Raw genomic sequence first — 16,828 nt, forward strand, 5'->3', positions numbered from 1 at the left:
TTACAGGGAAACTAGAAATGGTTGCCTGTCCTCTGCTGCGGCCTGGCTGGCGGTCTCTGCTGCGGCCTGGCTGGCGGTGCTTCATGAAGTGATCTGCAAGTATAAAGAAAATGATATGAAAGTTTAAAAAAAAAAAACCCATAAAAAAAATCATTTGTATATAATTAGTGTAATTCCCTGAAACTAAGTATACGCAGTTTTAAGTGTTTGCATGTGTAAATTCCCTTATCTCTCACTGAGTTTAACCACAGTGATTGAAGGTGTGTAATTTTTTGTGTAAGCCCACACTTTATCTTTGAATGTGTTTGAATTCCCTGAAAAAGTGTAACCGAGTGTAACCACAGTGATTGAAGGTGTGTAATTTCTGTGTATACCCACTTTGTGTTTGCATTCCCTCAAAAACTCACCGAGAGTGTAACCACAGTGATTGAAGGTGTCTAATTTCTGTGTATACCCACACTGTGTTTGCATGTTTATGAATTCCCTGAAAAACTCACCGAGAGTTTAACCTGTGATTTAAGGTGTGTAATTGCTGTGTATACCCAGAATTTTTTGATGGCATGTTGCAATCTCTCACTTGAGTATAACCACACTTGTATACCAAAAAATTAATGTACCTTTATGGTAACTTAATTTTACCTTGTTTTAAAATGAAACTACGGAGATTTTTTCAAAAGTTTTTTTTTTTTTATAATTTTTTTTCCCACAAATAGGAGCTACTCTGCTCTTTATTTTAAATACCACAATAAATGAAAAGTAAAAAAACACCGATATACAACAGATACATTAATCACACCACAATTGCAAATATGAAAATAAAATACAATAAACATGCAAAAGAAAAAACAATTAAAATATGAAAAAAAAAAAACCACACAGGCAGGCCACACACACACACAGGCAGGCCACACACACACACACAGGCAGGCCACACACACACACACAGGCAGGCCACACACACACACACAGGCAGGCCACACACACACACACAGGCAGGCCACACACACACACACAGGCAGGCCACACACACACACACAGGCAGGCCACACACACACACACAGGCAGGCCACACACACACACACAGGCAGGCCACACACACACACACACAGGCAGGCCACACACACACACACACAGGCAGGCCACACACACACACACACAGGCAGGCCACACACACACACACAGGCAGGCCACACACACACACACAGGCAGGCCACACACACACACACACAGGCAGGCCACACACACACACACACAGGCAGGCCACACACACACACACAGGCAGGCCACACACACACACACAGGCAGGCCACACACACACACACAGGCAGGCCACACACACACACACAGGCAGGCCACACACACACACACAGGCAGGCCACACACACACACACACAGGCAGGCCACACACACACACACAGGCAGGCCACACACACACACACAGGCAGGCCACACACACACACACAGGCAGGCCACACACACACACACAGGCAGGCCACACACACACACACAGGCAGGCCACACACACACACACAGGCAGGCCACACACACACACAGGCAGGCCACACACACACACACTCTCCAGGGGTCTTGCAGGTGGTAGACTTGCAGCTGGGCAGGCAGGTTTTATAGCTCTAGTTCAGTCTTCTATCAGTCAGGCTGCGGTCGGATGTCTAGCTTGGTGTCAGATTGTCTGGGCCCAATTACACCACATAATCACAGCATAAATACAATAATATTACAGTTGTATGAAAATAAAATGCAGTACACATGCAACAGAAAAAAAATGAAAAAAATATAAATATACACACAGACATGCAACACTCGCAGACCACACACACACACACGCAGGCTACACACTAGCAGGCCATACACACACACAGAAATGTCATAAACAACTAGGTATACTCACACTTTCCGGCGTGCTGGTGCTGTAACTGGCAGGCCTCTTGATGTTGGCTGGCAGTTGCTTGCTTGCTGTCTGGCTGGCTGGCTGCTACTGCATGTCTGAGGCCCAATTAGCCCACCTTTTATAGTTTTGGGACTGTCTGGAAAAGTATCATTTTTTCTGGGCATGCGCAGTGCGATTTTGCGGATTCCGCCGGCGGATTCCGCAAAATCGCGGATCCCGGCGGATCTGCCGCCCATAGGCGGCCATTCTACCGCATGGCGGATGACTGCAGATCCGCCGTCACCCACCATTTTGACGGCGAAAAAAAACGTTGCAAGCTCCGGACCCCCTCAGACAGAATCCGCAAGGAATTTTGCGGATCCGCCGAATAGCGGACGCAACGGACGACCATCCGTCAAAATCCGCCACTAATGTATCCCAATGGGAAAAAATGGCGGATCCGCAACAAGAAAAGCGGATCCGCCATTTTCAAATTTTGGCGGATTTTGACTGATTGCAAAAAACTGAAGTGTGAAAGAGGCCTTAGCCCTCCTCCCCAGGGATAGCTCTCTTTTAGCCCTACTACCCAAGGGCTGCTCTCGTAGCTGTTACGGCGGCGGAACACGCTTAAAAAAATATAAATAAGCGCCCGGGGTCCACCGTGCGGCAGATGGAAAAACCGCTGCTAACAGAGGCAGAGCACTGTAGCGGTTATGTGCACAGGGTTAACTGCACCCAGTGCACTACAGCAAGCTCTGTTAAGGTCACAGAGCTGCACGCTTAAAGCATACAAAACCACTGAGTCTGTTCTAGGTCACAGACTCCAGCGGAGCAAACACGGTATAAATAGTCACAGGAGTAGCCTTAGACGTCAGGACAACTCCGTCTAGACCTACCGTGAGAGAGAGGTGCGAGACGTCGCAACTGCGAACGCTCGAGGAACTGCAAATGCTGCGAGGTGAGAACGGAGCCTCAGCGGAGACACCGCAATATCGCTGGCGCGATGCAGGACGCTAGCTGCTGAGAGAGAACTAGATGGAGCGCGCTAGCGCTGCTACTGGCGGCTGCCCAATCACTCACACAGTCGTAATATCAGAGGAAAGGGGTTTCATAATAAGTCAGCCACCAGTCCAAGCATCCATCACCATACATACAGCAGCAGTATGAAATACTAGCGCATGGCATAGCGGCCATGCACACTTTTTATAGCGTACGGGACCTGCCGGAAATCTCCAGAGCCCTGAGCTGAACCAATGGAATCAGGAGCAGGACCTGAGCACCTGACTCCTGAATTCCAATGGGAGCTCATTCCATGAGCATGCTCAGAAGCTGGCTGAAAGGACTTAGCCTCTGGAGACAAATGTGAGGGTCTGTATCTCTGCATATGTATGGCAGGATACAGATTCCTAACATTACCCCCCCTCCTAAGGCCCCCTCCTCCCTGAACCTTCCGGGCGACTGACCCGTGCCCTACGATGGCACAGGGCTCAAACTCGTCTGAGGGCGAGCTTGGTGTCCAGGTAGGTGTTATAGTCACCCGAGACACCTGGAAGGCATCAGTGGAATCGAGGTCACTAGGTTTCAAGAGGGACACCTGGGAGATGGCAGGAGCGGGAATGACCGAGGCACGCCGCCGCGTGTCGGCAGATGTCGCCACACTCCGCCTGGGATGGTTAGGCTGAGCACAAAAGGTGCAAGCCTGAATAAATTTTTTAATGTCCCGAGCTCTATGGGGCCACCAATACGCACCAGCCAGCAGCTTTGAAACCTGCATATAGCCCCGATGATGGTGCGTGTTGGGCGCATGTGCCCAGGCGAGCACCTGAGCCCTGAGATGAGGAGGCACAAAAGTCTCGATAACCGGTTCAGACTCCACCTTTTGCGGCGAGACGGCTTCCGAAGAAACCGCACAAACATGGTGACAACCGCAAATGGACTCCTGGTCGGAGTCTGAATTAAGGTTGGTACGAGATATCTCCATGGGCTCAGGAAGTAGAACCTCTGGCTCCCCTAGCTCAAGAGGTTCAAAAAATTTGGGAGCTGAAACGGATTTGCGCTTGGAGTGCGCCCGCTCCATACCGCGCTCCGAAAAACAGAGGTCGATCCGTGAGGAGACGGAGATTAACTCCTCCAAGCTGGTGGGGATCTCTCTAGTAGAGAGAGCATCCTTCACGTGCTCTGCTAGACCTCGCCAAAAGACAGGGATTAAGGCGCTGTCAGACAATTCCAACGCGGACGCCAGTGTCCGAAAACGAACAGCATACTGGCTGACCGGTAGTGACCCCTGGGTAAGGGCGAGTAATTGCAGAGACGTGTCGCGAGTGACCCGAGGAACGAGAAAAACTTGCCTGATGGCTGTAAGCAAGTTGGCAGCGGTCTGAATCTCAGGATCACCACGTTCCCATAGAGGCGTAGCCCATTCCAGCGCCTTGCTAGACAGTAGGGAGACAATAAAGGCCACCTTAGCCCGCTCCGTAGGGAATTGAGCAGCCAGCAGCTCCAGGTGTATCGAGCACTGGCTGATAAAACCTCTACAGGAGGCGCCATCCCCAGAATATTTTTCAGGTAAAGGGGGGCGGGTAACTGTCGGTGCAAGGGCGGACATGGACATACGCCCAACCGCGTCCGTAAGTGCTTGGACAGCAGCATCTGTGGCCTGCGAAGCTGTGAGAGCTTTCTCAAGGGTAGCAAGACAAGCCTCGAGCTGATGCACAAGCTGTAACAGTTGCTGCTGATCTGCCATCGTAAGCCAGACCCTGGCGCTAGTATTATGTTACGGCGGCGGAACACGCTTAAAAAAATATAAATAAGCGTGTTCGCCGCCCGGGGTCCACCGTGCGGCAGATGGAAAAACCGCTGCTAACAGAGGCAGAGCACTGTAGCGGTTATGTGCACGGGGTTAACTGCACCCAGTGCACTACAGCAAGTTCTGTTAAGGTCACAGAGCTGCATGCTTAAAGCATACAAAACCACTAAGTCTGTTCTAGGTCACAGACTCCAGCGGAGCAAACACGGTATAAATAGTCACAGGAGTAGCCTTAGACGTCAGGACAACTCCATCTAGACCTACCGTGAGAGAGAGGTGCGAGACGTCGCAACTGCGAACGCTCGAGGAACTGCAAACGCAGCAAGGTGAGAACGGAGCCTCAGCGGAGACACCGCAATATCGCTGGCGCGATGCAGGACACTAGCTGCTGAGAGAGAACTAGATGGAGCGCGCTGGCGTTAGCGCTGCTACTGGCGGCTGCCCAATCACACACAGTCGTAATATCAGAGGGAAGGGGTTTCATAATAAGTCAGCCACCAGTCCAAGCATCCATCACCATACATACAGCAGCAGTATGAAAAATACTAGCGCATGGCATAGCGGCCATGCACACTTTTTATAGCGTACGGGACCTGCCGGAAATCTCCAGAGCCCTGAGCTGAACCAATGGAATCAGGAGCAGGACCTGAGCACCTGACTCCTGAACTCCAATGGGAGCTCATTCCATGAGCATGCTCAGAAGCTGGCTGAAAGGACTTAGCCTCTGGAGACAAATGTGAGGGTCTGTATCTCTGCATATGTATGGCAGGATACAGATTCCTAACATTAGCCCTAATACCCATGGACAGCTCTCTTAGCCCCACTACCCAGGAACGGCACTCTTTTAGCCCTATTACCCAGGGACGGCGCTCTTACAGCCCTAGTACCCAGGGACGGCGCTCTTTGCTTTACTACCTAGGGACGGCGCTTTTAGCCCTACTACCTAGGGACGGCGCTCTTAACCCTGCTACCTAGGGACGGCGCTCTTAACCCTGCTACCTAGGGACGGCGCTCTTAGCCCTACTACCTAGGATTTGCGCTCTTAACCATGCTACCTAGGGACGGCGCTCTTAGCCCTACTACCTAGGGACAGCGCTCTTAACCCTGCTACCTAGGGACGGTGCTCTTAGCCCTACTACCTAGGGACGGCGCTCTTAGCCTTCGTACCCAGGGACAGCACTCTTAGCCCTAGCACCCAGGGAAAGCGCTTTTAGCCCTAGTACCCAGGGACAGCTTTCTTATAGTGTCTGGCCAGTCTGTGCATTTCAGTCCATGCTCAAACCATGTTGTAAGGACGTCTGCAGTCTAAAGATGTGTTCTTAAAGCAAGTCTAGAAATGTGGGAAATAGTTATTAGTCGTATCATCTTGGGTAGTGCATTCTAGAAAAGTCTTGGATAAGGATGTTGGAGGCTCGGATTATGACTTATATTATTAGTCTTAGACCAGTTGCAGAACAGAGAGCACAGGTAGGGTGATAGAAAGATGAGGGAGGAGATGTAGTGTGGTGCAGAACCATGGAGAGCTTTGTAACTGAGAGAAATGAGTTTGTATTGTACTCTGTAGCAGATGGGTAACCAGTGCAATGACTGGCACAAGGTGAAGGCATCAGTGAAGCGGCTGGACAAAAATACGACCCTGGTTGTATCTGTGTGTTTGACATCTGGCACATTCAGTATCAAGTTTGTAACTTTTTATTCCTGCACCACAGCAGTTTTCAAAGTCTCATCAGTAAAAATAAAGAACAACTCATTGTATGATCATCAATTTATCAATCTGGATTTCCCATGTAAACGAATATTATTCAGGAAGATTTTTAATTTTTTTTTAATTTTTTTTTTTTTTTTTTTTTTTTTTTAGAGTTTTGGTGCTGACGGCTTCAAAATCCATGTGGAAAAAAACCTCTCTGTGAATATTTTCTAAGATCTGAAAAAGGCCCCAAAACATCCTGAGATTTATTTTTATAAATAAATCATCTTGTACTTTTGGTCTAACTGTATTGTGAGTGGGCGCTTCTCTTACATTCCTCCGTCAAGGCACAAATAGGATGTGAAGTAATTACATCTGAATATATTGGTTTCCAGGGAGGCGGAATAGACGTGACTGCCCGGGTCATGGATAATCGGCTTGTTAGTTTTTTAGCCCGAGGCTTTTGGTTTTGGAAACTTATTGCATAATGATTACATTTTAATATTTCACAGCTAAGTGTTGTAAAATGATTACATGTATTTCATTCGTTTCCATGACCTTTTCGTCTTTGTTTTTTTTTCCTTTTTCTTTTGGATTCAGTATGAAAACCCTTCTAACATTTGCTTATTTTTTATTTTAGTTTTGGAATCAGATTTTACACTTTTTCAGGGCATTCAAAACCTTATTCCCATCACATTTCTGTAACGTCTGTACTTTAGGGCCCCTCACCAATCATAGGGGAGTAGTGCGCGGCTACTCTGTGGCTGTGTGCCCATGTTGCGTTTTTTAAGCGTTTCCGCTGCGTTTTTGCCGCTGCGGAAGCGCTTAAAAAATGCTAGGTAAAACACATTCCTATGGGATTCCGCAGTTGCTGTGCCAATGCTGCAGATTTTTCCGCTGCGGAATCGCATAGCAGAAAAATCTGCAGCATGTTCATTAATTTTGCGGAATCATGGCGATTCCGCCGCCATAGGATTGAATTGAAACGCTCACTTTTCGCATGTGTCTATGCCCACCATGTGTAAAGTGAGCACTTCATGTGCGGATAGTACCCAGGGTCTGAAGGAGAGGAGACTCTTCTCCATGCCCTGGGTACCATATTCCTGTAAAAAATAGAATTCAAATAAAAAATAGGGATATACTTACTCTCTGTCGTCCCCCGGAGTCCTCAGCGATGCATGCAGCGCTGCCAGCAACTTCCGGTCCCAGGGATGCATTGCGAGAATACCCCAGATGACGTTGCAGTCGCGTGACCGCTCCGTTATCTGTGGTCATTCGCGCAATGCATCCCTGGGAACGGAACTTGCTGGCAGTGCCGCTGAGAGCCGGGAAGACTCCGGTGACCGACAGAGGGTAAATATATCCCTATTTTTTATTTATTTTTGTATTATTTTTACATTCTATCTTTTACTATTGATGCTGCATAGGCATTATAAGTGCTTCAAATCGCTTGGAAAAGCGCTAGCATTCTGAAAGCTAAAAACGCTTGTGTTTTGCGGGAAAGCGCATGCGAATTCCGCATGCGTTTTACCAGCGGCAGGGAGTTGCGGAAATGCTGCGGACAATTCCGCAGCATTTCTGCAACGTGGGCCCATAGCCTATCACATGTATATGGGACTGGCGGAGATGGTGGGTATAGTGTGACCACCGAGGACACAGTGACCTGTTCTGGTGATTGGTGGAGGTCCCTGCAATGATTTTCATGGAACAACCCCTTTAAGGTCACAACTTACCATCAGCACATGTAATATAATATATGTAGTAAGCTATACTCAGCGGTTATAACGGAATGCGATATATATATCTCTAAATATAAAATGAATGTGTGTGTGTGTATCATCAACCAATCACGAAGCATCTTTCATTTCACCAGAGCTGTTTAAAAGAAGCTGAGCTGTGATTGGTTGCTATGAGCAACAGTTTTCCCACTCCAGAAAACACCTCAGCAGACACTGACATGGTGAGAGAAATCTAGCATCCCTGGAAACATAAGCTCCCAGCCATTGTCTGCCCCCCAGAAAGGAGCAGAGAGCACATGACAGAAATGAATCCCCTCCTCCCGTGCCCATATACACATCACACATCCTCCATCCAATAGGCACATCTTCCCTCTTAAAGGGATCATTGGTATGGAAGTCAGAGCAAATCCATCCAGCACTGGTACTGATCCCAGGCCTCTCTTAAAGGGATCTCCGGTATGGGAGTTAGGGCAAATCCCTCAGCGCTCTGATTCTGACCCCAGGATTCTATTAAAAGGATCATTGGTATGCAAGTCAGGGCAAATCCACTCTGCTCTCTGATTCTGACCCCAGGCCTCTCTTAAAGGGATCTCTGGTATGGAAGTTAGAGTAAATCCCTCAGCACTCTGATTCTCACCCCAGGCTGACAGGATGATGTGGGATATTAGGGGTAGTAGTCCGGTGGCTCTGGCTGACGGGATGATGTGGGATATTAGGGGTAGTAGTCCGGTGGCTCTGGCTGACGGGATGATGTGGGATATTAGGAGTAGTAGTCCGGTGGCTCTGGCTGACGGGATGATGTGGGATATTAGGAGTAGTAGTCCGGTGGCTCTGGCTGACGGGATGATGTGGGATATTAGGGGTAGTAGTCCGGTGGCTCTGGCTGACGGGATGATGTGGGATATTAGGGGTAGTAGTCCGGTGGCTCTGGCTGACGGGATGATGTGGGATATTAGGGGTAGTAGTCCGGTGGCTCTGGCTGACGGGATGATGTGGGATATTAGGGGTAGTAGTCCGGTAGCTCTGGCTGACGGGATGATGTGGGATATTATAGTGAATGTGGCTATGCGGAGTGGGCGTGACTATACACTCAGCTTTATATATATATATATATAGATATAGTCATTATAATTTGTTATAACTAACCGTAGATAGTTACTATGCCCAGGCAGCGGCGGGCTCTTCAGCTAGTTATATATAATTATGAAGGAGAGCAAAAAAGTAGGCTTTATGGATAAGCGTACTTACTGGTTTGTGATGCTCCAAGAATTCATGCGCGATGTGCTGCTCTAATTGAAGTCCATGTGGCTATACTGGGTACATTACGAAAATTATGAATGATTTAATGTAAAATTAAGGAAAAGGAAGTCTGAGTATAATGCCTAGTTTATACTCACTGGTGAATAGGGCTTTATAATTGTGCTCTATAAACCAGTAGTGTTTATTTGCTGCATAATTTGTATATGCTTGAATTTGGCCTCTGGTGATATTAACACTGGTTACCCAGATTACAAGGCTTAGTTTGGCCTTTTTGCGTGTTTGGTGCAGGTCCACTGAAAAAGTGGTATAATTTTAGCGCTTATTTATAATGACAAGATTGCAGCCCAGGCAGGAAATAATTTTACTGGTATTTACTGTTTAATTGTAGGTTGGATTATGTAGGGAGTTGCCCTTTTCCATTTGGAATATATTGATTCATGTTACCCATTGTGTCTGCTTAGGCCTCTTTCACACTTCCGTTTTTAGTTGTCAGTTAAAATCCGCAAACATGGCGGAAAGCAGATCTGTTTGTAACTGATGCAAACGGATGTCACCGGACCGTTTTTTTGACGGATCGAGAGAGAGAGATTGATTCCCGGCTTTCTCCGGGCATGCGCACTGTAAAATGCGGATCCTAGAGCCAAAAAAACGTTGCAGGGTCCGTCCAGGCATGTCGGCGGACGCAAACATTTTGGTGGATCCGCAAAAAAACCGATGGCCATCCTTCAAGATCCGCCGGTAATGCAACTCAATGGGGAAAAAAACGGATCCGCCAAGAAAAATGGCAGATCCGTTTTTTTTCAAAAACTGGCGGATTTTGACTGATGGTCAAAAACGGAAGTGTGAAAGAGGCCTTAGTTATAAGCAGGGCTGTGGAGTCGGTAAGCCAAACCTGCGACTCCGACTCCGACTCCTCAATTTCCCTTACACCGACTCCAACTCCGACTCCACGACTCCGACTCCGTCTCCCACACATATTGCTTATATTTAAGTGAAAAATTTTTTGTAGTACAATGTGAACCTCAGACATTTAATCATTTTTATGATCCAATAATCAAGATATTTAGATAGAACAGAATATATATTAGTGTACTACCCGGTTTTCATTCTTTTTGGTACAGATACGATATGGATAGACAGATCTGGATAAATGGATAGATAGAGCAGATTTCTAATCTGTTTTTGCTATTGAAAACATTATCTATGAGCTCAAAAACCTTTCAGGTGATGCAGTTTTTTAAAAAGATGATCAACTTTTGCAGCTGAAAAACGTATCCTCAAAAAACACAGGAAAAACGCTGTGTGTGAATGTAGCCTTAGATCAGGAATAGAACAGCCATTTATAGGACATTTCATAACTTTCCCAAACTCCTATGAAAAAATATTCAGCACATCCTGCATTGAACTACTGTGCCCAATTTATTATATATTTTAGGAGTCGGAGTCGGTCCATTTTATACCGACTCCAACTCCGACTCCGACTCCACCAAAATGAGCTCCGACTCCGACTCCACGACTCCGACTCCGACTCCACAGCCCTGGTTATAAGGAAGGAAATTCTGCCTTTCTTATGGCAGGGATCACAAGCTCTGCCAGCCAAGAAATGCTCAGTTTGTCTCTTCAGCAGCTCAGAGCACTGCAGTCTCCTTACTTCTTGGTAGCTTGAGGGGGAGTTGGCTGTTGCTCCTCTCTGAGTGACAGATCTGGTGAGTAGTTTCATTCTGCTATAACATATTACTTATCTGTCATTGACTTTGAAAAATACGTAGCTCGGGAAAGTTGGAGCTGTGATTAGGAGAACTGCTCTGAAAAATGCCAATGCTAGAGGTAGGAGGACTATCATTCTACCGGATTGAAAAGATCAGCTTGATCAGGAGCTGTCATGGACGGGAGTAACAAATTGCTGTGTAGAAATCAATAGGGTGGAGAAAGCTGACTGGGATGTTAGGAGTTAACTCCTCCTGGAATGTAACTACTGCGCACATTCTGCCAGACACTAGTGGCTGAGGTCCATGGAAACCAAATGTACTCTACTGTATGTAAGATAAAAGCTCTCAAAGCAGTAGAATGACAGTAGATAGACGAAGAAAATCAACTGCAAACTTGCTTGTTTTTATACTATCTAACAAATTAAAGCAATTTAATAACATGACAATTTAACTTTAATGGAGTTAGGATGTGTGATCAGGTGATTGCTGGGAGTGTAAACCTTTTTTGGGGTACCTTCATAGTAATATTATAGAGAAGTGCTGCCCTGGTGTATATATCATGTCGAGCCTAAAATAAAATTCCTCTGAATTTTGTAACAGGATGAGAACTAGAGTATCATTAGACATGACAAAGTGGTCAGTGTGCACATTGGTGGAACGTAATGGTACACAGAAACCCCCTCCATTGCCATCAAAAGAGAGATTTTTTTTCTGGCAACTAAACCACTAAAATCTATAGTACAGGCATGATTTATAAGGGGTAAGTCTCCTTTATACCTGTGGTTCAGTTAGCGCGACACACTTCTTTGAGAGACCTGTGTTGCTTTTGGGCCCACGAGCATTAAGTTGACATCACGGGGCACGGTGACTGGTCTGTAGACTTATTCATGTCATTGTGAAGAGAAAGAAAAAAATAGGATGGCACTCACCGTTCATGTGAATCAAATCACTTTATTTCACATACACAAGGCATTGGCATAGGCACAGAAGCAATGTGCTGGAAGACGGACAACAGCCATTTCGCGTTCAATACGCTTCAACAGGTTGAGGACCTGTCCGTCTTCCCGTGCCTATGCCAATGCCTTGTGTATGTGAAATAAAGTGATTTGATTCACATGAACGGTGAGTGCCATCCTATTTTTTCTTTCTCTTCACAATGAAATGTTCTGTTTTTTCAACATGGGATTGAGCACCCGTTCCAAGTGGGATTAAGGTGTTTTTTTTATTAATGTGAAAGATATATGTGCGGACATCCAGGGTATTTTTCCACACAACCGGATATCTATTTTCTCAATTTGTGGACAGACTTATTCATGTCCTCTCTTTCCTTGCAGAAAATGCCGAATCTATTGACCTCAAGCAGTTTTTTGAACAGAACTTCTCGCACATCTACTATGTTTTCTTTGAAAATTTTGTGATCATCGAGACGTCTTTGAAACAGAAAGGTAAGACTTGAAATGTTCAGTTTTACTCCTTGTAGTAACGTGCCTTGCTTTCTCTTCTTGTTGGGCCTTTTAACATTACGCCGCATATGGTCCTCTGTCCATCTAGCACAGTCCTTCATTTACATCTTATGTGATTTGTGGGTATGGAGGAGCCTTCCCGACTTCCCAGATCTGTTCCCTTCAATGTGGAAAGCTGCACTTAGTAGGTGTCCTCCATTGAGCCAAGAGTGGCTGGACATGGGGGACGTCGGGAGGACAGCAGTCTAGTGCGCGCCTTCCATCAGGTGAGCTGGATCTGTTGTTGATTCTTACAAGCTATCTCTGGGAAATATGAGGGAGGTCGGAATTGCGGTCTAGTGCATGTTTACCATCAGGTGAGCTGGATCTGTTGTTGATTCTTACAAGCTATCTCTGGGCAATATGGGGGAGGTCGGGACAGTGGTCTAGTACGCGCCCACCATAAGGTGAGCTGGATCTGTTGGTGATTCGTATGGGCTATCTCCAGGCAATATGGGGGAAGTCGGGACAGCAGTCTATTGCGTGACCACCATTATGCGAGCTGGATCTGTTGGTGATTCTTACGGATTATCACTGGACAATATGGGGGATGTGGGACAGCATTCTAGTGTGCGCCCACCATCAGGCGAGCTGGATCTGTTGGTGATTCTTACAGACTATCTCTGGGCAATATGGAGGAGGGTTGGGAGAGCGGTCTAGTGCGTGCCCACCCTCAGGCGAGCTGGGTCTGTTGGTGATTCATACTGGCTATCTCTGAGCAATAAGGAGGAGGTTGGGACAGCAGTCTAGTGGGCGCCCACCATCAGGCGAGCTGGATCTGTTGGTGACTTTTACGGGCTATCTCTGGGCAATATGGAGAAGGTCGGGACAGCGGTCTAGTGCTTGCCCAACATCAGGTAAGCTGGATCTGTTGGTGATTCTTATGGGCTATCTCTGGGAGAGATGGGGGAGGTCGGGACAGCGGTCTAGTGCGCGCCCACCATCTGGTGAGCTGATCTGTTGGTGGTTCTATTGGGCTATCTCTTGGTAATTAATTGCATTCACCATTAACAACTATAGAGCACTTTTTTTTTGTTCTTTTCATCGTTCCCTTCTTCCGTCATGTATAACATGCACAAATTTGGCATACAGGTGCTAACGTTCCCATCTGACACAGTCCAATCAGTGCTGACAGCACCACAAAATGTAAGAACACGTAATGATGAGAAATTAAGTAGTAACGCCCAATTGTCAAGTTATTCAAAGTTTTTCCAGAGGAACGTAATAACTCGGAGCTTTAAGACCAGTTGCTCCAGCTGTCTTGCATGTCAGCAGAGCCAATAGGTCATATTTTATGTATTAGAGCATTTCTTGAAGTTTTGCTTTTGCCTTTAGGCCACAAGGCTCAGCGTGAAGAGCTCGATGCCATCCTCTTCATCTTCGAGGTAATAATACGTGTTCTAACATAAACGTTCTCGGTTCCCTAGTTTGGGCCATAGTTGCTTAGTGGCGAACTAAAACTGATTTACCCACAAAATACATTCATCACTTGTACTCATGATGGATGATGCTGGAGGTCTGACTATTGGGACCCTGGTGGTCCTGAGAATGAGGAGCCCAGATTCTCTGGTGTGAATACAGCAGTGGTGAGCATGCTTTCTCGGTGCTCCCTCCACTTCTATGGAGCTGATTGAGATAGCAGTCTGTCATTGCCATAGTGGAACAGTTTCTTCTCTATACAAGTAACCCATTTTTTGGCATCGCTGGGGGACCTGAAAGTCGTCCCCATATTTTTAAATGCTCCTTTTGAACTGGAGATTTTTTATTATGTGCTCATTAGGATGCCATTTGACGTAGCCACGCAGCATCAATGCACCGTCCCACACTGTGTGCTTGTGGCTGTAACAGAGAAGAGAGAGACATGTTGTGTGGCTCTGATCTAGGACCTCCAGCAGTGAGGAGCGGACCTGTGGAGGTCTCCATTTAAATTGACCTACACTGTTAATGTAATTTTTACTGCAGATAATCACTGCAGATTTCACCCTTTGTAATAAAAAGAGGGAAAGCTGTGATAAATCCATTACAAAAGCCACACAATTTGGGGTTTATTTTGCTGCTGCCGCATCAACGGAGGAATATCTTCTGCAGATAGATCCTGTGCGGCTATCGCGCTTTGAGTACTGACAATTCTCTATTTCTCCTAGAAAATTCTGCAACTTCTTCCTGAGAGAATTCACCAACGATGGCAGTATCACAGCATCAGTGAGTGTTTTCTAGAGTTTCTGCTACTATTTAACGCTCCTTTAATTTAATGTTTGCACTAGACTTACTACTCCTCCATCTTTAAAGGGGTTGTCCACAATTCGGATAACCCTTTCTTAAATACTATTGTTTGCCTTGTTAAATGAATTGAACAGATACTCGCCTCCTGTGCCAGCGCAGTTCCAGCATTGTCATTGGTGCGTAACATTGTTATGTCACGTGAGCCCTACATCCAATCGGTGGCTGCCAACGGGCTGCTGTTCTCACACCTCCCCTAGATGCCAGAGGTTTGTCAGCATCTCCATAGCGGCCGCTGATTGCCTGCAGGGCTCACCTGGCATAATAATGTCACGTGATCACTGGGAGACCTGACGTCAACATTGCTGGAACAGCATCGGTATGACAAGGGGTTGTTTAGTGGTGCTCAGCCCTTTAAGGCACGAATGCGAATATCAGAGGTTGATCATATGCATTTGTCTCTGTTCACATATGCCTCTGGATATCACTTTACAACAGGCACTATACTAAATCGACAAAAAACGTACCGGGCTAGCATAATACCAATTGCCGGAATAATGAAGAGATCCAGAGAAAAATGTATAAAAATAATCCTTTATTAATAATACACAAAAAAAACATAACAAATAAAAAAATGCCCAAAAGAAGGCGCAACTAGCCCTAAACAATTCAGATGTAAACAGGCATAATAATGACATATAAAGATAGAAAATGAGCACTAAAGAGGTAAAAAGTGCAAAAAAAGCCTTCAAAATACACTGCTGTATATAAATAGATGAATATCTAAATGTATCATCAATATCCTGAACAGCATAATGAATCTGAAGGACAAATCTACCGGCAACATGACATAATTGTCTAAGTCCGCAAATAAATCAGCCTAGGAAAAACCGCTAAAAAATAGATAGACCCAAAATGATCTACTATAGATGTCTAATTAAATGGCATAATACATGTGGCAGTAAAATGAGGAACAGCAGGACGCTAACATCTAAGTCATCATACAGATCTATCTAAGCTGACCACTTAACAGTATGTGATAAGGCCCGAACAAAACTACATGAATGTACCTGATTACAGTGGACTCAATAAAACATGGGCACCGCAGCCTCCTCCACCCCAACGCGTGTTTCACAGCAAGCTTCTTCCGGAAGAAGGTCTATCTATTTTTTAGCGGTTTTTCCTAGGCTGATTTATTTGCGGACTTAGACAATTATGTCATGTTGCCGGTAGATTTGTCCTTCAGATTCATTATGCTGTTCAGGATATTGATGATACATTTAGATATTCAACTATTTATATACAGCAGTGTATTTTGAAGGCTTTTTTTGCACTTTTTACCTCTTTAGTGCTCATTTTCTATCTTTATATGTCATTATTATGCCTGTTTACATCTGAATTGTTTAGTGCTAGTTGCACCGTCTTTTGGACATTTTTTTATTTGTTATGTTTTTTTTGTGTATTATTAATAAAGGATTATTTTTATACATTTTTCTCTGGATCTCTTCATTATTCCGGCAATTGGTATTATGCTAGCCCGGTATGTTTTTTGTCGATTTCATATGTCTTTGAAGTGCCAGTATAACATTGTGTCTGGACAATACTAGTATAAAAACAGGCACTATACTGCCAGGCCAAATCCGTCCTAACAACAGCCCCCTTGTTTTATAATGGAATAAATTGGCTTCCACCATCTGTTTAGTCTGGAGCAATAAAGCTGCAGACAGTTGTTAGAAGCGCCTAGCAAAGCTGCAGACAGGTGTGAACAGAGCTTAAAGATTATTGTGAACAAGCATTTACCACCAATCTGTAAATATTTACTGATCGGTCATTAAACACTGCAAAATTGTCTAATGTGAACGGATCTTTAAGCTACACGATGGATACGTACCTTGGCTGAAATGGATACGTACCTTGGCTGAACCTGCTGGGCACTATGAGCGAGAGATTTGATGTGTGTTGGGTTCTGAACAGAGGTAATAGTAGTCCGTTGCCTGTATGTATAGTACGTATGTAG

The 16,828-nt window shown here is 45.6% G+C and overlaps 1 protein-coding gene across 5 annotated transcripts in view; it reads left to right on the forward strand.

Annotated features, from left to right (window-relative positions):
• RALGAPA1 (Ral GTPase activating protein catalytic subunit alpha 1) overlaps nucleotides 1-16,828 on the forward strand; it is a 448,263-nt gene that overhangs the window by 38,278 nt on the left and 393,157 nt on the right. For all 5 annotated transcript variants that reach the window (XM_073554214.1, XM_073554210.1, XM_073554212.1 and 2 more), the window contains exons 2-4: nucleotides 12,424-12,534; nucleotides 13,927-13,976; nucleotides 14,736-14,793. In XM_073554214.1, coding sequence (XP_073410315.1) covers nucleotides 12,424-12,534; nucleotides 13,927-13,976; nucleotides 14,736-14,793 — 219 coding nt within the window. The remainder of the gene's footprint in view (nucleotides 1-12,423; nucleotides 12,535-13,926; nucleotides 13,977-14,735; nucleotides 14,794-16,828) is intronic.

Source organism: Dendrobates tinctorius, unplaced genomic scaffold, assembly GCF_039654945.1.
Source record: "Dendrobates tinctorius isolate UK_male_01 unplaced genomic scaffold, ASM3965494v1 ptg000208l, whole genome shotgun sequence".
NCBI classification, from domain to species: domain Eukaryota; kingdom Metazoa; phylum Chordata; class Amphibia; order Anura; family Dendrobatidae; genus Dendrobates; species Dendrobates tinctorius.